This window comes from Salvelinus alpinus, chromosome 19, assembly GCF_045679555.1.
Source record: "Salvelinus alpinus chromosome 19, SLU_Salpinus.1, whole genome shotgun sequence".
Lineage (NCBI taxonomy): Eukaryota > Metazoa > Chordata > Actinopteri > Salmoniformes > Salmonidae > Salvelinus > Salvelinus alpinus.
Genome location: NC_092104.1, coordinates 23,779,556 through 23,800,519, shown reverse-complemented (window position 1 = coordinate 23,800,519; position 20,964 = coordinate 23,779,556). Strand labels below are relative to the sequence as shown.

At 41.3% G+C, this 20,964-nt stretch overlaps 1 protein-coding gene and 1 non-coding gene across 4 annotated transcripts; both read right to left on the bottom strand.

Annotated features, from left to right (window-relative positions):
• Nucleotides 1–69: 69 nt before the first annotated feature.
• Nucleotides 70–18,409, bottom strand: LOC139545166 (prominin-2-like). 3 transcript variants are annotated; one of them, XM_071352633.1, is made up of 24 exons: nt 18,325–18,409; nt 17,751–18,004; nt 17,366–17,412; nt 16,614–16,825; nt 16,353–16,473; nt 16,145–16,208; nt 15,598–15,687; nt 14,107–14,291; nt 13,825–13,893; nt 13,632–13,695; nt 11,622–11,772; nt 10,114–10,272; nt 9,866–9,917; nt 9,372–9,529; nt 9,109–9,193; nt 8,764–8,910; nt 8,497–8,568; nt 8,318–8,407; nt 8,075–8,128; nt 7,852–7,932; nt 7,522–7,590; nt 6,845–6,934; nt 6,576–6,660; nt 70–1,207 (listed from the first exon to the last, which is right to left on the bottom strand). In XM_071352633.1, exons 2-24 carry the CDS (start codon nt 17,977–17,979, stop codon nt 1,194–1,196), a joined length of 2,388 nt encoding a protein of 795 aa, XP_071208734.1. In that variant the 5' UTR covers nt 17,980–18,004; nt 18,325–18,409; the 3' UTR covers nt 70–1,193. The 3 variants fall into 3 exon arrangements, with proteins under 3 accessions (XP_071208734.1, XP_071208733.1, XP_071208735.1); XM_071352632.1 differs by lacking the exon at nt 9,866–9,917 and adding an exon at nt 9,690–9,813; XM_071352634.1 differs by lacking the exons at nt 9,866–9,917; nt 10,114–10,272 and adding an exon at nt 9,690–9,813.
• On the bottom strand, nt 592–662 carry trnag-ccc (transfer RNA glycine (anticodon CCC)). The gene has a single exon. It is a non-coding gene; the product is annotated as a tRNA-Gly (tRNA).
• Nucleotides 18,410–20,964: the final 2,555 nt, after the last annotated feature.

The following is a 20,964-nucleotide window of genomic DNA, read 5'->3' as shown; positions in this document are numbered from 1 at the left end:
ACACCACCCATGTTTTTGACATGAAGGATATAATATGTTACTATTGCAATAATAACAAGACCATTGAAATGATTGTGAATTTTTTTATTCTTGTTGCCAAATACTTTATACACAAACAAAAATTCCAGAATTCTATACCAAAATTACAAATATTTTTGATTGAATTGAGACATTATCCCTAGTGAATAACAAAAAATAATAAAATCTTCCTTCCAAAAAATAACACACGTCTGGGAAACTCACGTGACTGATCACAACCAGCAAACTTGTAGCTAACGTTAGCGTCAGAGATAGGGGTTGACAATGCAATAATTCTACAATAATAATTTGTGCTTATATTTGTCTTATTACACACATATATACAAGTGTGAATTGGGAATGTGTTTTTTTGCAAATCCAAACTAAACTCCCCTTGAGTGGGGCCAGGGTGGGTTAAGTAGTTGGACCTTTGAAAATCTTTGGTTTGCTCTCATGTGAGATGAACGCATCCACATACATAGGTGATGGTGGATATATTACTCAATACATATTTTAGTTTCTTAACAATCATTTTTGAATTGGAATTTGGCGAGAACAAAGAAATAAAACTTGTGCGCCGCCCGGGAATCGAACCCGGGTCGAAAGAATGGGAATCTTCCATGATACCATTACACCAGCGGCGCTGATGATATAAGGGATAACTACAGTGATAATAGTAATGAGACAGGTAATGCTTTTAGTAATTCAATTATTTGTATGATACATGTATTCATTTTTTATTCATTATAAAAACTTAGTAGAAAAAAACCTCATAGGAACAAATAAACCAATTTATCAGATTAAATAGGCCTTAGCTTTTGATTAAATAGGCATGTGCTTCAGATGAATTATAGAGGCTGGCTAGCCCAGTTGAAAAGATACCCGAGACCACATAGAGATAGATACCACAACTAACGTTGTCAGGATGTCAGGAGTTGTTACACAAATTATTACTATAATCGACAAGATTCCATATGGGGTAACTCCACCATTTTGCTTTCAACATAGTATCATCTTTTTTTGCATTTAAATTCAAGTGTCATAGTCTTCAATTTTTTTGCTCTTGATGTATTCAGAAACCATGCTCATCTCATGGACTTCTTCTAAACTCATGTAGTTGTTGGATGCAGCTTTCTCTGTATGGCATTTCATATTCTCTGTCTTCTCAGGCAAGATTAATGTATCCTCTCTGCAGATATAAACAGCAATATATAATTAAAACGACAGTGTTATGTTGAACTACATTTATAGAGCAAGGGCGTATTATATTTTAGTAGCCGCGCTGACGAGTGACCCACGTGACTACACCGCGCGCTAAAGCTGGCGTCAACCATACTAGTATTATAGCACAACGTATGAGCAAACATGGTTAGAGATTTGTCTCACACGGAACCCAAACCGGCTGCGCGCGTGCGCTATCGTGCATACATTTAATTTGTCCCCCTACACCAAACGCGATCACGACACGCAGGTTAAAATATCAAAACAAACTCTGAACCAATGACATTAATTTGGGGACAGGTCGAAAAGCATTAAACATGTATGGCAATTTAACTAGTTAGCTTGCACATAATAGCTAATTTGTCCTATTTAGCTAGCTTGCTGTTGCTAGCTAATTTGTCCTGGGATATAAACATTGAGTTGTTATTTTACCTGAACTGCACAAGGTCCTCTACTCCGACAAATTAATCCACACATAAAACGGCAAACCGAATCGTTTCTAGTCATCTCTCCTCCTTCCAGGCTTTTTCATCGTTGAACTTATATGGTGATCACATCTAAACTTTCAATAGTATTAATTACCATGACTATCGGCAAAACAGTTCGTCTTTCAATCACCCACGTGGGTATAACCAATGAGGAGATGGCACATACCTGCTTCTATAAACCAATGAGGAGATGGGAGAGGCAGGACTTTCAGCGCGATCTGCGTCAGAAATAGGAATGACTTCTATTTTAGCCCTTGGCATCGCAGACGCTAGTTGGCGGCGCAAGCAATGTGGGTGCAATAATTGAATAACATGGATTTCTAAATTTATTTTGCGACGCTCGCGCACGAGACGTGTCGGTCAGCATGTCATGATGCAATTCAGTGGGAGCCAATAAAGACAGTAGATAATTGCTAGGCGCCCATGCCATGCAGTCAGGTTACAGTTTTTCTCAGTCGCTTTGGTGCATTTCTTAGATCAAAAGTGCAATTCTTGATACTACTTGTACAAATTCCAAATCATCTAGTCACTTGTGCACATCATTAAAGCAATTTCTTATTCCTTTGAACAAATTGCAATTGATAATGTACAAGTGTCAGCTTTTTTCCACATTATCAATTGCTCATGTCATGTTGATCAAAATATAGTAGATGGTTCTCTGTTGAATAGTCTTACCCCTCAAAACATCTAGGCATTAGTTCCTTGCATAAGCCATTACATGCAAAATTGTTGAACTATTTGTCATAAACTGTCAAGCATAGTTTTATACATTTCTATTAGACCTTTTGTACAAAAACGTGACTTGATGAATCGTGCAGGTGAAATTGACCCTGACTCATGAAGGAATGTAAAGTGTTAGTTCAACCAACAATCAACCAGTTGATGCATCTCACGAAGAATCAATTAGCAAACATATATAGACAGACCACAACACAGAGTTGCAATTTTCCAATAATGGATGGACCAGGAAACGAACAGGGTCAACAGCCAAGAGGAGGAAGAAGAGGAGCAAGGATGCGTGGTGGAAGGCAAAACAGAGGAAGAGGCAGAAGAGGACATAGGCGCATATCTGATGACATAAGGGCCACTATTGTAGACCATGTTGTCAATCATGGCCTTACAATGGCTGAGGCGGGTCGAAGGGTGCAGCCGAATATTGGGAGATCAACCGTGTCCTCAATAGTTCAAACGTTTCGAAGAGAGAACAGGTATGTCCACCAATGTACAGTGCACTGTTACTGTATATAAGCAGTATACTGTATACTTCCTACAATGCTTCATATTACAGTAGTCCACTTGTATTTCACAGCATACAGAAATATACTCTATACAGATACATACTGCACCTTACATGCACCCACCTGTATGTTTTACAGTAAAATGTGTGTTCGCATAGTTTTTGTCTATGTGAAAGTGTGCGATGCATCACTGCATTTTTCCCCACATAGGACTGCAAGATTACCTCAAACCGGTGGCAGAGGACGCCTTTTCACACCTCAACAGGAGGAGGCTATTTGCACCATGGTCCGAGCAAACAATGCCATGAGACTCAGGGAAATACAAAGGACCATTATAGAAGACAACGATGTCTTTGAAAACATCCATACGGTTAGCATCTCAACCATCGACAGCATCTCAACCATCGACAGGGTGCTGCATAGAAACCAGATGAGTATGAAACAGCTGTACCGTGTACCATTCCAAAGGAATGAGGACAGAGTTAAGGAGCTACGGTACCAGTATGTACAGGTAAAACATATATCTATGTAACTACTTTACAGTAATATTTTATAGTGATACATAGTACAGTAAGCATAAACTGCACACATTTCCATTGCTGTGGAAGGAACATGCAATATACAGTGGGGAGAACAAGTATTTGATACACTGATGATTTTGCAGGTTTTCCTACTTACAAAGCATGTAGAGGTCTGTAATTTTTATCATAGGTACACTTCAACTGTGAGAGACGGAATCTAAAACAAAAATCCAGAAAATCACATTGTATGATTTTTAAGTAATTAATTTGCATTTTATTGCATGACATAAGTATTTGATACATCAGAAAAGCAGAACTTAATATTTGGTACAGAAACCTTAGTTTGCAATTACAGAGATCATACGTTTCCTGTAGTTCTTGACCAGGTTTGCACACACTGCAGCAGGGATTTTGGCCCACTCCTCCATACAGACCTTCTCCAGATCCTTCAGGTTTCGGGGCTGTCGCTGGGCAATACGGACTTTCGGCTCCCTCCAAAGATTTTCTATTGGGTTCAGGTCTGGAGACTGGCTAGGCCACTCCAGGACCTTGAAATGCTTCTTACGGAGCCACTCCTTAGTTGCCCTGGCTGTGTGTTTCGGGTCGTTGTCATGCTGGAAGACCCAGCCACGACCCATCTTCAATGCTCTTACTGAGGGAAGGAGGTTGTTGGTGTAGATCTCGCGATACATGGCCCCATCCATCCTCCCCTCAATACGGTGCAGTCGTCCTGTCCCCTTTGCAGAAAAGCATCCCCAAAGAATGATGTTTCCACCTCCATGCTTCACGGTTGGGATGGTGTTCTTGGGGTTGTACTCATCCTTCTATTCCTCCAAACACGGCGAGTGGAGTTTAGAGCAAAAAGCTCTATTTTTGTCTCATCAGACCACATGACCTTCTCCCATTCCTCCTCTGGATCATCCAGATGGTCATTGGCAAACTTCAGACGGGCCTGGACATGCGCTGGCTTGAGCAGGGGGACCTTGCGTGCGCTGCAGGATTTTAATCCATGACGGCGTAGTGTGTTACTAATGGTTTTCTTTGAGACTGTGGTCCCAGCTCTCTTCAGGTCATTGACCAGGTCCTGCCGTGTAGTTCTGGGCTGATCCCTCACATTCCTCATGATCATTGATGCCCCACGAGGTGAGATCTTGCATGGAGCCCCAGACCGAGGGTGATTGACCGTCATCTTGAACTTCTTCCATTTTCTAATAATTGTGCCAACAGTTGTTGCCTTCTCATCAAGCTGCTTGCCTATTGTCCTGTAGCCCATCCCAGCCTTGTACAGGTCTACAATTTATCCCTGATGTCCTTACACAGCTCTCTGGTCTTGGCCATTGTGGAGAGGTTGGAGTCTGTTTGATTGAGTGTGTGGACAGGTGTCTTTTATACAGGTAACGAGTTCAAACAGGTGCAGTTAATACAGGTAATGAGTGGAGAACAGGAGGGCTTCTTAAAGAAAAACTAACAGGTCTGTGAGAGCCGGAATTCTTACTGGTTGGTAGGTGATCAAATACTTATGTCATGCAATAAAATGCAAATTAATTACTTAAAAATCATACAATGTGATTTTCTGGACTTTTGTTTTAGATTCCGTCTCTCACAGTTGAAGTGTACCTATGATAAAAATGACAGACCTCTACATGCTTTGTAAGTAGGAAAACCTGCAAAATCGGCAGTGTATCAAATACTTGTTCTCCCCACTGTATGTAAATTTTATGTCACTCTTCCTTACCAAAACAAATTCAACTGTGTGTTCTGGGATATAGCGTATAATGGAGTTGGAATCAAGTGAACCCTCTCACAACTTTGTATACGTGGATGAGGCTGGCTTCAACCTGACCAAATGCAGAAGGCGGGGTCGGAATATCATCGGTCACAGAGCTACTGTGGATTTGCCAGACCAACGGGGAGGAAATATCAGCATGTGTGCTGCTATTTCGGAGCATGGTGTCCTAACCCATATCCCCCTTATAGGGCCATACAACACCCAGCATCTACTCAACCTTTTAGAGACTCTCCTCAGGGCTCTCATCCCTGATGATGAGAGGGGTCTGTTTAGAGAGGATTTGCCAAAGTATGTGGTCATTTGTGATAATGTGAGTTTCCATCGATCAAACATCATAAGGCAATGGTTTGTGACCCACCCGAGGATGCTCATAGAATTCCTCCCACCTTATTCACCATTCCTTAACCCAATTGAGGAGTTCTTTTCAGCATGGAGGTGGAAGGTGTACGATCGTCAGCCACACACACACATGACCCTACTGGCTGCAATGGATGCAGCATGTGAGGACATCACAGTAGACGCCTGCAGAGGATGGATAAGGCATTCCAAAAGATTCTTTCCATGTTGCATTGGAAGGGAAAATATCCGGTGTGATGTGGATGAGAATATGTGGGCCGACAGACAGGAACATCTGGATGTGTAGAGACAGCACAACAGTTCTGCGGGCAAAGTTGTGCCTTAGGGGTGGTTTCCTGTGTTTCTTTCTAATTTAGTTTTTTTTCCTTTGTGCCCCTTGGGTTGTCCAGTCTCTTTCAATCAATAACCCACATACAGTAATATGTAAATAGTACTGTTGAAATTGATATATGCCATAGAAGTGCAGCCTTGTGCACTTTCAATACAGTAACTGTCATCCAAACTGTAGCCTAAGTTTACATCAGGTAATACTGTCAAAGTACACAGTTACATTGACAACATGCCTAAACATTTTGATGACCTTGTTCGTGAACAATGACTCAATGACTTATCATTCTGATGACACTGACATGATCATTGGCATGAATATTTACTTTTGAGAGATGTACTAATGATTTTTAGTGACTGACTAGCTTTAGAAACATATCTATTGTATATTGCAGTTTGTACAAATTGTTCTGAGAAATGCACTTATTATTTTGCACATGTTAGGGATGATGTGAAAAATGCACCAAAGTGACTGAGAAAAACTGTAACATGGACAGTAGTCATACATTGAGTTGAAAGGAGTACCACAAAACTAGAATAAGTTATATTCTAGTTCTATTTATTCTAGTTATATGAGGAGAATGTTGTATCAGTGTTCTGAGCAAGGTTCTCTCACCTAATCGCCTGGCTGTATAGATGCTGAAGATCACTCCAGGGACCAGGAATGCACAACACCATCCCAGACACAGCCAGAATGCATTCTTCATGCAGAGAGAAACAAAACCATAGAGATGAAGAGAGACAGACAAACAGACAGAGATGAGTAACATGCTCAGATTGATTGGAAGAGAAAGACAGAAAAAGAAAGGAAGAGAGGCAGCGGGAGAGAAAGTGAGATCAGATGGCATGGTATGTTTGGGATATAGTAATAGAGAAAACGCTCACCAATGGATCAACCACATTGAGACAGACTGCTGTATACACATTGTCCATTGACACAGCAAGCCAATGGCAATCCAGGACCTTATATAAGATCTGTACATGGGAAAATACAGTATCAATTATCGAGTAGGTCTCTCTCCATAGAGACTAATGTGCATAGAAAAAGGATGTAATATATGCTGATGTTTTGAAAGGAACTATGATAACCAATCCATCAAAGCAATATGTTTCTTGTCATGTCACTTACTCAATTTACCCTCTTTAAAACCAAACACATGGGATGTCCTCACATCTATTGACACCCTACCAGCATGACATTATGAAACAATATTCCACTGTTTCAAGAATCATGGTATAGGAACAACTGTCCTTTTGACCTTACTATTGCAAACACTTTGGGGAGAGATTATTCTGTAGTGGTATCCAAATGTAATGCTCAGAGGCAGCAACATGGTGCCTGCCAGTGAAATTATTTCTGTATGACATTTGTTGTGCTAGTAATAACTGCACAGTCCTGTACATCAACACCATAACAATGATGTACATTTTGAAAACATGACTATAATAAAACAGTGACATGAGAAATTACCTACCAAAAGTACCCATTCTGGTTTACACAGTGTTGCTAAGTGCTATTATTATCTCTGTGTAATTCTATGGCATATTAGTACAGTACTTACCGCATGACGGACCCAATCTAGGTACCGAAGCAGGGATTGTTCTCCTTTCTCCATGATACACTGAGACACCTGCAGAGAAAAACCTCACCTCAGTCTAGAACCATTATAACTATGACCCCTGAAAAGTTTTGGCAGTGTCATTCATCATAACTTTTAAGAGCAGCTCTACATTTAGCTCTGGTCCAGGGCGTTACGTGTGGTAACGTGCCACACATAACGTTCTGGACCAGAGCTATTCTACATTCAACTTTCCTGTATACAATTAATTGTAATGTAGTCCTTGACCAAGTGCATAGAGAATAATGGAAAACAATTTAATTTTGGTCTTACATTTCCCACAATGTAAGGAACCTGGTTATGGAGTGCCACTTCTGTCTGGGTCAAACTTTCCAGAGTTTTGTCTACATTAGCCTAGAGTGAGATTAATTAGTTGTTAAGGTATTGATCACCACACTCAAATAATCACATTAAAACACACACACAGACACACAGACACAACTCAGTGGTAATTGTATCTCAAAGGTATCATCATCAGATAGTGACAGTACTCTACCTTGTAGACTGTGCTGATAGTCTTCAAGGCACTCACAATTTGGCTCATCTTTGCCTGAGTAGTGAAAACATTCAAATTTGAGGCAATAAAATACTTTGCAAATGTAGGACTAAGCGAGTCTAATTAGTTATAGAAAAAAATCTACTTAGAGCTACAATTTCTATGTGCTTATTTTGGGGTGGAACATTAACACTTATAAATGCTTGTGTTTGGGGTGAAAATAAATGTCAAAATAAAACTCACTGCATTTGTCTGCTGTTGCTTAACGATGGTGTTCAGATATCTGGTTGTTTCTGCCTCTTTTTTCAAATCTTCCTTAATTCCAGCATTTGCCTGATGTGAAGAAAATAATCATGCATTGCAATTTACATGGTCCATTGTGTTCTGAGGTTTATTTGTTACCTAACCCAAGACAGACTTACAGGAACTTCTGCCTTCTTATCCAGTTCATCGGCAAATACTCCAAGGTCTGTCTTCACAACTGGTGTGCTTAGCTACAGAGACAATAAATGGATAAATGGACAACATAAATATGGAGCTTTCTGACACACACACACACACACACACACACACACACACACACACACACACACACACACACACACACACACACACACACACACACACACACACACACACACACACACACACACACACACACACACACAATTTGCTGCTCCTGTGTATACCAGCAGTAATAGCTCATGGTAGTTGATGCTGTCTATCCCACACTGTTTAAAGCTCAGCAGGCCCTGTCTGCCATTGTCAGGTAGCAATTTCAAGCCATCCAGGTTGACTGACATGTTCTGAGCAGTCTCATTGAATCCATCCAAGTACTACAACAAATGAGAGGAGAAACATCCAGGCACATATTAAATAACTGGCACAGACAGTATCATTATTATATGCCATTTGAAAATGTAAATATACTGTAATCAAAGGTGCAGTAGTAACAGTACCTCAGACACACAGGGTGATTTTTTGAAAGAACAGAAAACAAATGAAATATGACAAGATGACAAATTGAGCAACACCTTGCTGGCATTGAGGAAGTCCTCCAGATCAAAGTGCTGCTCCATGTGCATGCTGTGGAACAATGACTGTCCACTCTTACAGCCACTGAAACAAAGAGCACAGACAGAGGAATGTATGACCAAACCCAGAAACAGGGTACAAAAGCTGTTATCCACTTTAACGGTCTGAGACAATGTGATTGTGACTGAGCATCATTGTGGAATGCGAGGGGCAGTAGTACATGAAAGGACAGATGCTCATTGAGCAGCAATTGAGAGCTCACTGGTATATTGCTGAGGTGCTGGGCTGAATTTGGTGGGTCTCAGAGTTGGTCTCTTGACTGATATTGGGTCTTTGACTGGTGTTGAGGCTTTGACTGGTGTTGAAGCCTTGACTGCTGTTGTTTAGGCTGCTGAAAATATTATTCTGCTGGTCTAAGAACTGTGATAGAAATGACAACGGGGGAGAGAATCATTTTAATGAGTTGTGTATGTATTAATTTAAGTTAAATAAGTATAAGGTTTTTAAAATAGCTTTGTACACACAGATTATTCCCTATGCATATATATTTCCCATTAGCTCCATAGGGGCCCTCACTGACCCCAAAGAGCTGTCCATGGCTCCAGCTCCGGCAGCCCAGGGTGTGGGCATTCCCCCCGAAAAACAACACAATATAGACCAAGAGGATGAAAAGCCAGGAGAACACGGAGCTCGCTACTACAGCTCTGTGGAATGATGACAGAAAACAATATAATTAAAGAAAAACACAGTCAATACCGTCAGGAGAAAACAGGTCCATGTCAGAAGAGGACAGGATTGGATCTGTAACCTGTGAGAAGATACAGGTATTCTTAAAATATCTCAGATTAGGACATTTTATCTAGGATCAGTTTTTGCTTTAACACCACAATGAATATGATTACATGGACAGGGTGGGATTCATTTGATCCTAGATCAGCACTCCTGCTCTTTGGTGTTTTATGAATACTGGCCATGATATGCTAAATCAGGTATACTTCACTTACGCTCTATACAGGCCAATTGCTTTGTGTTCCAGTCGAGCATCTTGGTATGTGGAGTAAATTGTAGGGTAGAAGAACACAGGCAGTCCCAGAGAGAGAGCAGCCACCATCAGAACCACTATGACCAGCATCACCATGCAGAGTGTCAATGACACTGCCCACCTGGAGAGCGCGCCAGAGAGCACACTGGCGTCAATCCACCTCAATGTCTTTCAGCAAAAAGTATGTCAACATGTCATTATTTTATAAATGATGGAAAAATATGTGTGACCCTATAGGGGAAGACAAGGGGGACATATGCATACAGAAGTCTGTGGGTAAACGCTATCAAATTTGTTTTTGTATGTCTTGAGATACTGTAAGTGACAGAGATAATCAAAATACCGTATCAGTCACATGGAAAAGAGTTTACAATACACTGATATGTGCCTAAGCTACTGACTGCTAAGGGAACCATGCCTGTAATGTGGTAGACAGGTTCATTAGGCTTCTGTATCTGTATGGTATGACACCTTAGTATTAAAGGTCCAATGCAGCTGTTTTTTGTTCTCAATATCAAATACTTTCTGGGTAACAATTAAGTACGATATTGTAATTGTTTTCAATTGAAATGGTCAAAAATAAACAAAAATAGCTCCTTCTTAGCAAAAAAACTATATGTCTAGCAAGAATTTTGCTAGGACTGTCAGGGAGTGGTCTAAGTGAGGGCCCTAATTGGAGGAGCCGAATGGGAGGAGCCTAATAGAGATATGAAACCTGAAAACAAGCTGTTATTGGCAGAGAGGTTTGAAACTCTCTTTGTTATTTGTCTATTCACTTCCTACCGCCTGGTGATACTGCCTGGTGATGTCGCCAAGCGGTCCAAATACCAACCCATGCAAAATAAGCATACATTTCAGGCGGTCTTTTCAAACAGCTCTTACACTAAAACAACATTACAATCATTTCACAATTTCAAAGTATTATTCCAACCTCATAGTGTGGAAATATATATAAAACACAGGAAAATCGTATTTGACGGCTCTGGGCCTTTAACAAGTGACTCATCTTGATTAATCCAGAACAAAAATCTTGCGTAATTGGTCAGATGCTCAATTAAATTGTGGGCCCATTCGGAGCGATAGTACGAGGTTAGGAACCGGAATGAAGAGCTCCACCCTTTCTCTTTGAATGTTACAGGCAAGTCTATGGGCCAAATGTCCCTTAACTTTCAGATATTCGAATAACCAGTGATGAAAAACCCAAGCACTGGAACTAATGCTGCTGATCTCATGCATCCCGTTGTAACAGGACAAATCTATGGCACATTTTATGTTTACGTAGTCTGTCCACGAGAGATCAACAACTGACAGCATTGATATGATTTTATGACTCTGGTGATAAATGTTCCATGATAGTCATAGGTTGTATCACAAATGGCACCCTACATAGTGCACAACTTGTGGGCTCTGGTCAAAAGTAGTTTACTATATAGAGAATAGGGTACCATTTGGAACTCAACAAAATGTTACCTGACAAAGTCGTAGTAATCTACTGGGTCTGCAAAGCGTCTCACAGTGGTTTTACAGTCAGACACAGCCTCAATGAGAGACTCCAGCGAGGGGAACCTATGGCTGGTGTTCAGCAACTCTTCTTGGGTTTCATTCAGCACTGACATGAGAGCTACGTCAACCAGACACAGAGGGCAGAGGGTTTCATAAATAGAGTAATGACAAGGAGAGAAGGAAAGCGAGAGAGAGACAGAGAGAGACAGAGATAGAGAGAGAGAAAGAGAGACAGAGAGAGAGCGAGACAGAGAGAGACACACACAGAGAGAGAGAGAGATTCTTCACATTGCTCATTCTAATATACACTACATGACCAAAAGTATGTGGACACCTCCTCGTGAACATCTCATTCCAATATCATTGGCATTCATATGGAGTTGGTTCCCCCTTTGCTGCTATAACAGCCTCCACTCTTCTGGGAAGGCTTTTCGCGAGATGTTGGACCATTGATGCAGGGACTTGCTTCCATTCAGCCACAAGAGCATTAGTGAGGTCGGGCACTGATGTTGGGCGATTAGGCCCGGCTCATAGTCAGTGTTCCAATTCATCCCAAAGGAGGTCAGGGCTCTGTGCAGGCCAGTCAAGTTCTTCCACACCAATCTCAACAAACCATTTCTGTATGGACCTTGCTTTGTGCACGGGGATATGCTGAAACAGGAAAGGGTCTTCCCCAAACTGTTGCCAAGTTGGAAGCACAGAATCATCTAGAATGTCATTGTATGCTGTAACGTTCAGATTTCCCTTCACTGGAACTAAGGGGACTAGGCCGAACCATGAAAAAAAAAAAAAAAGATCATTATTCCTCCTCCACCAAACTTTACTGTCGGCACTATGCATTCAGGCAGGTAGCGTTCTGCTGGCATCCGCCAAACCCTGATTCGTTCATCAGATGGTGAACCCAGATTCGTCCGTCGGACACCCAGAGGGTGAAGCATGATTGATCACTCCAGAAAACGTGTTTCCACTGCTCCAGAGTCCAATGGCGGCAGGTTTTACACCATTCCAGCCGGCACTTGGCATTGCGCATGGTGATCTTAGGCTTGTGTGCGGCTGCTCGGCCATGGAAACCCATTTCATGAAGCTCCTGATAAACAGTTCTTATGCTGACGTTGCTTCCAGAGACAGTTAAGAACTTGGTAGTGAGTGTTGCAACCGACGACAGACAATTTTTATGCACTACGCGCTTCAGCACTCGGCGATCCCATTCTGTGAGCTTGTGTGGCTTACTACTTCGCGGCTGAGCCGTTGTTGCTCCTAGACATTTTCACTTCACATACTGGGGCAGCTCTAGCAGGGCAGACATTTTACAAACTGACTTCTTGGAAAGGTGGCATCCTATGACGGTGCCACGTTGAAAGTCACTGAGCTCTTTAGTAAGGCCATTCTACTGCCAATGTTTGTCTATGGAGATTGCATGGCTGTGTGCTGACAGCCACACCTGTCAGCCACGGGTGTGGCTGAAATAGCCGAATCCACTAATTTGAAGGGATGTCCACATACTTGTGTATATATAGTATATCTACTACTGTACATTGCATTTTGTTCCACTGTTTATTTATACACCGGATTCTCAACATAGCTCACTGTAATATATCTAATGACGTGCATATCATTCTTAATATATATTTTGGTATATATACGCATAGATTGTATTAGATTACTGATACAGTGTTATTTGGGTTGTTACATGGATTCGTTCTGACATTCGTGATTTCTTGTTTCTAGTTTTCATTATTATTTGTGTATTTTTCAACATTTTTGCTGCACTGTCAGGAGCTAGTAACACTAGCATTTCGCTGCACCTGCTATAACATCTGCTAAACTGTGTACGCAACCAATAAACTTTGATTTGAGAGAGAGAGAGAGGTTTTGATAAATTGCACATTTATGCCTTGCATCCATTTACTTGGTCATTAGACATAATTAAATATAGCGAATAATGATGAAGAACAAGAAGGCCGTCTTCAAATTCACCTGATATTGTGGGAGCCACTTGCTCTGAGCACTTTTGTGGAATGTCATGGAAGGTTAGGTTCCCCTAGAAGACAGCCGATAAAAACATTATTTCAGTTTGATTTTCTCCAGTCCAATGCAACAACATATGAAGAATAGTTTTGCAAACATTTCCATTCTGGTGTGGTTAAACTAATCCTGTTTGTATGCCCACCTGTTCAATGAGGCCTGCGAGGCTGGATGCAGGTGGCATATCATTCAGCTTGTCATCCACACTGGGGATCTACAATGACAAACACAGAATAGACACTGTAACATTATTCAGAACCAGACATAATATACAACATACACTGGGAAAATTACATTTTCCATCAAATCTTTGGTTTTGACAGACAAGAAAACAACATTGGAGAAAGACACATTGGATGCCCTGTTCAAATGGGCCCTGTTCAAAAACTACTGCACTAAATATCGAAAAGGGTGCCATTTTTCATACCAGGTAGTAGTTAGCAACAGTAGTCAGGTTGCTTGGGTTGGGGACGTCACAGGTGTGACATTTCCCCAGACTCTCCACTCGGCTCTGTAGTCCCTGGATGCCGTTCTGCAGGGTCGTTTGATTGGCCTGCAGGTCTGTCCTGGTCGTCTGATACAGCTGCAGGTTCTCAAAGGTTCCAATAGCATCTGTGTCCATACAGACAGACACACAGGCCCATGGGGAAGGAAATGAATGTCACTGAGACTGAGTCAGATCCTGTACTTGAATAAAACATAAGAAACAATGTCTGATTAAGTACTGGGTGGCAGATACTGATTTTGACTAGTGGCCATGGCCTGTTTTTCGTAAAGTGTCTCAGAGCAGATCTAGGATCAGGTACCCCCTCTTATTCATTATGATCTAAAAAATATCCTAGATCGGCACTCCTACTCAGGTGCTTTATGAATACAGACCCTGGTTTTTGTGTCTGTTGAGAAGACATGACTCAGAAGACATGACTTTGTTTTGTGTATGTAATCGGATATCTTCTCTGGATGAGAGACAATGAATACCTTTGTCTAACTGTGATCATGGTAGCTAAAGTATGCCAGAGTGCAAGCCAATGGCACTCCCTGGATTGTACTAACTCATCACTACAAAACATCTAACAGGTTTACATATGAACTGAATTTACCAATCATATCTGTCACAATAGTTGACTAGGTGTATTGCCTTGTCTTAAGTCAGGCGTAAGACAATGCATTTCAGCAAAATATTTAGCATTTGAATATGATATGAATGGGTGTGTGTATGTCCGTGTGCGTGTGTGTATGTCCGTGGGCATGTGTGTATACTTTCTTACAGGAATAAATGATGACAAGAACAAGACAAGCTGCCACACTGATGTCCTGATGGTAGAGTTATGATGATAATGATGACTGAGTGTTGTTCACCTCTACCTTCCTGCTATGGAAACACCTCCAAGCAAGAACTCTACCAGCAACTACCATCAGAAGCAGGAAAAGTACAGGAAAAGTAGTTTACCTGCTCCCCTAGGCAGAATTTTGTCACACTCTAGGTATATTGCCACGCTCTAGGCCCATCCAACTACCTCATCCCCATACTGTTATTTATTTTATTTATTTTGCTCCTTTGCACCCCATTATCTCTACTTGCCCACTCATCTTCTGCACATCTATCACTCCAGTGTTTAATTGCTATATTGTAATTATTTCGCCACTATGGCCTATTTATTGCCTTACCTCCCTTATCCTACCTCATTTGCACACACTGTATATAGACTTTTTCTATTGTATTATTGACTGTACAGTATATTTGTTTATCCCATGTGTAACTCTGTGTTGTTGTTTGTGTCTCACTGCTTTGCTTTGTCTTGGCCAGGTCGCAGTTGTAAATGAGAACTTGTTCTCAACTAGCCTACTTGGTTAAATAAAGGTGAAATAAACATTTTTTTTTTAAATATGTAGCGAAACACAATGTAGCGAAACACACCTTCGATGGAGGCAGATAAGTCTGTGAGATCTTCATCAACATCAGTGTTGAAAGAGGAGATGATTGTTGCACCAACGATGTCGTCAGCATCTGTAAAGTACAGATTGTCCACATACTTACTGTCACGCCCTGACCTTAGAGAGCCTTTTTATGTCTCTATTTGGTTTGGTCAGGGTGTGATTTGGGTGGGCATTCTATGTTCTTTATTTCTATGTTTTGTATTTCTATGTTTTGGCCGGGTATGGTTCTCAATCAGGGAGAGCTGTCATTTGTTGTCTCTGATTGGGAATCATACTTAGGCAGCCTTTAGTTATCTTTGTTAGTGGCACTATAGCCCTGTTAAGCTTCACGGTCGTTTCTTTGTTTCTTGTTTTGTTGGCGACATTAAAATAAAAGGAAAATGTACGCTCACCACGCTGCACCTTGGTCTCCTTCTGACGACAGCAGTGACACTTACATTTTTTGAAAGATAGGCAACATTTTATTTATAAAACAGATCAAGTAAGACCACTACATCAACTAAATACACCGTATCAACTTTATTTACCATTTATTTCCTTTGAGATTTCTGCTTTGGGAATGGAATACTGTTCCATAATGACTTTCATTTTCTGTACAGAAAAATGCAAGCAAAGAGAGTGCATTAGGGCTACAACTGTATATTTCCAAAATGCTAAACCCCAGAATAAACCAACTATCAAAAACGAATTCCAGGAAGATAGAGTGTTATGGTGTGTTATGGTGGCCGGCCAGACCTGTGTAATTGAAGTTAGAGAGTCTTCAATGATCCTGGCGCTGGTCTCTACATGATACAGGCCTGGGTGCATGTTCTCACTGACTCGACTGTTCACGGTGAAAGCCAGGATCACCCCTGTCCTAAACACACATACAAAGGAAGAAATCACACGTCACACAATATCCACCTATACACAGTCATACAGTGTAATTATATAACTTCATACGTGTGCGTGTGTGTGCCTGTGTGTGTTCATACGTGCGTGTGTATACTTTCTTACAGGAGTAAAATGTTGACAAGAACAAGACAAGCTGCCACGCCGATGTCCTGATGGTAGAGGGATGCTAATGATGATGACTGAGTGTTCTTCAACTCCACCTTCCTGCTATGGAAATGCCCCCAAGCAAGAACTCCACCGGCAACTGACATCACGAGCAGGTAAAGTACAGCCAAGAGCAAACACACTATGTATCCAGCCTCATACCGAACCAGCTGTTGAGAGGAAAGAAGGGAATTTTGCAGAACAAAACCACCAAGATTACATCATAAGCAACAACCATTTCAAATAGCAAATACTTCATAAAGTTCAGAATAGTGTTATCCATTGACGGAAATCGGATTGAGATAATAATCCCTTAGAGTAAGAGGCAGTAGGTAGCCTAGCGGTTAAGCAGTTGGGCCAGCGTTCAAATCCCTGAGCTCTGTAGCTGAAACATCTGTCAATGTGCCCTTGAACAAGGCACCTAACCATAAGTCTCTCTGGATAAGAGTGTCTGCTAAAAAAAACATGCATTAACATAATGTTACCCCCACTGTAGGAGGAGGAAATCAGTTGCACAAACCAGTAATGTTACCAGTGTGGGACAGAGGTTCTGAAATGATCTGTCGAGCTGATATGATTGTAAAGGCATAGCAGACCATCTTGTCCATGAAGGTATAATATTCAACATATAAATCAGGAATATGTCTGAAACAGGAAGACATAAGAAAGGCCAGGGAACACCATTGAGACAGACCATAGGAAGCACATACCTGTGGAATATCTAGTTGTTCAGTCTTTAAAGCTGTAGAGATGATATCTGAAAATAGAAATCATACAGGTTTTGTTTTTATACTAAGCCAAGGGAAAGTGGTAATTTTTAGGACATCTAGCCATTGTTATATTGATTCTGTGTCACAATACTTCTTTACTTCTGTCTTCTAAGTAGTATAATTTCAAGGTCAATAAAGGGAAGTAGCAGATGTTAACATCATATGGCTATTCAGTAGGTAGGACAGCTATTAGAATGCTTAAAATAAGTCACTCACAGTGCAACGAACTCACAGTGTGTTCTAAGAATTTGGGCTTTCAAAAGGTTGCCCCAATTCCCTGTGCAACAGACAGTGTAGTTAAGCCTCATCAATGTTGCTTGCTTACCTTCCGGGAAAGGATTTGGCTGTACTGACTCAAGGAAAAGCTTGGCAAAGTTATACAGGGGCTTCAGGCAACCACCATCGCTTTCCACCCGCCAAGTCTGAGTTTGGGTCAAGGAGAGGAAAGGTTGTGTGTCACTGCTGCTGCTGAGGCAGTGGTAAGTGCAGTCTGCAGCACCCAGTAGGGACATGAACACCCACAGCCAACCGCCATGAGAGAGCCTCGGCCCCATGGTTCATCAGGCAATTGATGTCCTGCTGAGAGTCACAGATTCACAAACATATGATGGTCATAATAATGATGATGACAGTGACAATGTGTTGAATGATTATGATGATAATATTAGCAGCAGTAGTAGTAGAAGTAGTAGAAATCGTTTTTGTTTAAATCAGGATTATGTTTTTAATCAGTTAATGTAATTATTCTAAGCTTTAGTGTTTGTATAGCGGTGCAGCAGTACACAAATCCGATGATATACCAAGACCAAAAAATTGCAATCTTAATTTAGCCTAATAGAATTACCTTACGAAAAGTCCCTTATTATCAGTCAATTGGCATAACTGAAATCTAGTATTACCTTCAATTGAATGAAGAGCGAGGTTCCTCTATAAACATGGAAACAGTGTGTCCTCTAAGATTCTCTGATTGGGTTGTGATTGTGATTGTGTTCGATGAGCTTGACATTAAAACAGCATACCTTCAGTAGGAGGGATTTGAGAACCAGTTATACAGGGTGTTCTTTGTTTATTACATGACCATGCAACATCTGAGTTGATTCATTGGGCCAATAAATCCATAGACATTATAATGAAGTATATACAGTACACCCATAGCATGGAATACTATGTGTATTCGGAGGTGGGGAGCCCTATTTGATTGATTGATTGAATTTGTTATACTTTTCTTTTTTAAATACATACATAAGGGGGGTGCTCCAGCCTTGATGCCTCCACATACAATTTAAGAGAATCATCAAGGATAACACGATAAAGCTTGAAAGCTTACTCTTCCTGGGGTCCAGCAAAATTAAGGCAGTTTATACAGTTTTAAAAACATTACAATACATTCACAGATTTCACATCACACTGTGTGCCCTCAGGCCCCTACTCCACCACTACCACATATCTACAGTACAAAATCCATGTGTATGTGTGTGTATTGTGCGTATGTTATTGTGTGTGTGTATGCATGTGTCTGTGCCTATGTTTGTGTTGCTTCACAGTCCCCGCTGTTCCATAAGGTGTATTTTTATCAGTTTTTTAAATCTAATTTTACTGCATGCATCAGTTACTTGATGTGGAATAGAGTTCCATGTAGTCATGGCTCTATGTAGTACTGTGCAGCTCACATTGTCTGTTCTGGACTTGCGGACTGTGAAGAGACCTCTTGTTGCATGTCTTGTAGGGTATGCATGGGTGTCAGAGCTGTGTGCCAGTAGTTCAAACAGACAGCTCGGTGTACTCAACATGTCAATACCTCTCATAAATACAATTAGTGATGAAGTCAATCTCTCCTCCACTTTGAGTCAGGAGAGATTGACATGCATATTAAGAATATTAGCTCTCTGTGTCCATCCAAGGGCCAGCCGTGCTGCCCTGTTCTGAGCCATTTGCAATTTTCCTAAGTCCCCTTTTGTGGCATCTGACCACACGACTGAACAGTAGTCCAGGTGCGACAAAACAAGGACCTGTAGGACCTGCCTTGTTGATAGTGCTGTCAAGAAGGTAGAGCAGTGCTTTATTAGGTACATCATTCAAATCAAATCAAAGTTTATTTGTCACGTGCGTCGAATACAACAGGTGTACAGTCGTGGCCAAACGTTTTGAGAATGACACAAATATTAAATTTCACAAAGTGTGCTGCTTCAGTGTCTTAAGATGTTTTTGTCAGATGTTACGCTGGAATACTGAAGTATAATTACAAGCTCCCTCCAGTCCGGATCTGCCAGAGTCTCCCTCCAGTCCGGATCTGCCAGAGTCTCCCTCCAGTCCGGAACTGCCAGAGTCTCCCTCCAGTCCGGATCTGCCAGAGTCTGCCTCCAGTCCGGATCTGCCAGAGTCTCCCTCCAGTCAGGATCTGCCAGAGTCTCCCTTTAGTCCGGATCTGCCAGAGCCGCCCGTCGGTCCAGAGGCGCCACTCACTCTAGACTCAACCATCAGTACTGTCACGCCCTGACCTTAGTATTCTTTGTTTTCTTTATTATTTTGGTTAGGTCAGGGTGTGACATGGGTGATTATATGTTTTTGTCCTGTCTAGGGTTTTTGTATGTTTATGGGGTTGTACCAGTCTAGGGGTTTTGTATGTCTATGGTTGCCTAGATTGGTTCTCAATTAGAGGCAGCTGTTTATCGTTGTCTCTGATTGGGAACCATATTTAGGCAGCCATATTCCTTGAGTATTTCGTGGGTGATTATCTATGTCTATGTTTAGTTGCTTGTGTCAGCACTATGATTATATAGCTTCACGTTGTTTTTGTATAGTTCATTCCGTGTTCTTTCTTTATTAAAAGAAGATGCATTCAAATCACGCTGCGCTTTGGTCTCATCGCTATAACGAACGTGACACAAGCATTTCATAAGTGTCGAAGGCTTTTATTGACAATTACATGAAGTTGATGCAGAGTCAATATTTGCAGTGTTGACCCACAATGCAGATAGCCCGGTTAGCCAATGTGCGGGGGCACTGGTTGGTCGGGCAAATTGAGGTAGTATGTACATGCATGTATAGTTAAAGTGACTATGCATATATGATAAACAGAGAGTATCAGCAGTGTAAAAGAGGGGTTGGGGGGGGGGGGGCACACAATGCAAATAGTCCGGGTAGCCATTTGACTACCTGTTCAGGAGTCTTATGGCTTGGGGGTAAAAACTGTTGAGAAGCCTTTTTGTCCTAGACTTGCGGTAGTAGAGATAACAGTCTATGACTGGGTTGGCTGGGGTCTTTGACAATTCTTCCCATCTTAGCTACTATTGTATCAATATGTTTTCACCATGACAGTTTACAATCCGGGGTTACTCCAAGCAGTTTAGTCACCTCAACTTGTTCAAATTCCACATTATTTATTACAAGATTCAGTTGAGGTTTAGGGTTTAGTGAATGATTTGTCCTAAATACAATGCTTTTAGTTTTAGAAATATTTAGGACCAACTTATTCCTTGCCACCCACTCTGAAACTAACTCCAGCTCTTTGTTAAGTGCTGCAGTTATTTCAGTCACTG

Excerpts from the sequence above, each read along its gene's own strand:
- LOC139545166 (XM_071352632.1), bottom strand. The coding sequence starts at position 17,979 with ATGGGGCCGAGGCTCTCTCATGGCGGTTGGCTGTGGGTGTTCATGTCC. Across the intron at positions 16,209-16,352 it reads CTCTAACTTCAATTACACAG|AAAATGAAAGTCATTATGGA; the intron begins GTCTGGCCGGCC and ends TTTTCTGTACAG. Across the intron at positions 6,935-7,521 it reads TAGATTGGGTCCGTCATGCG|ATCTTATATAAGGTCCTGGA; the intron begins GTAAGTACTGTA and ends TCCCATGTACAG.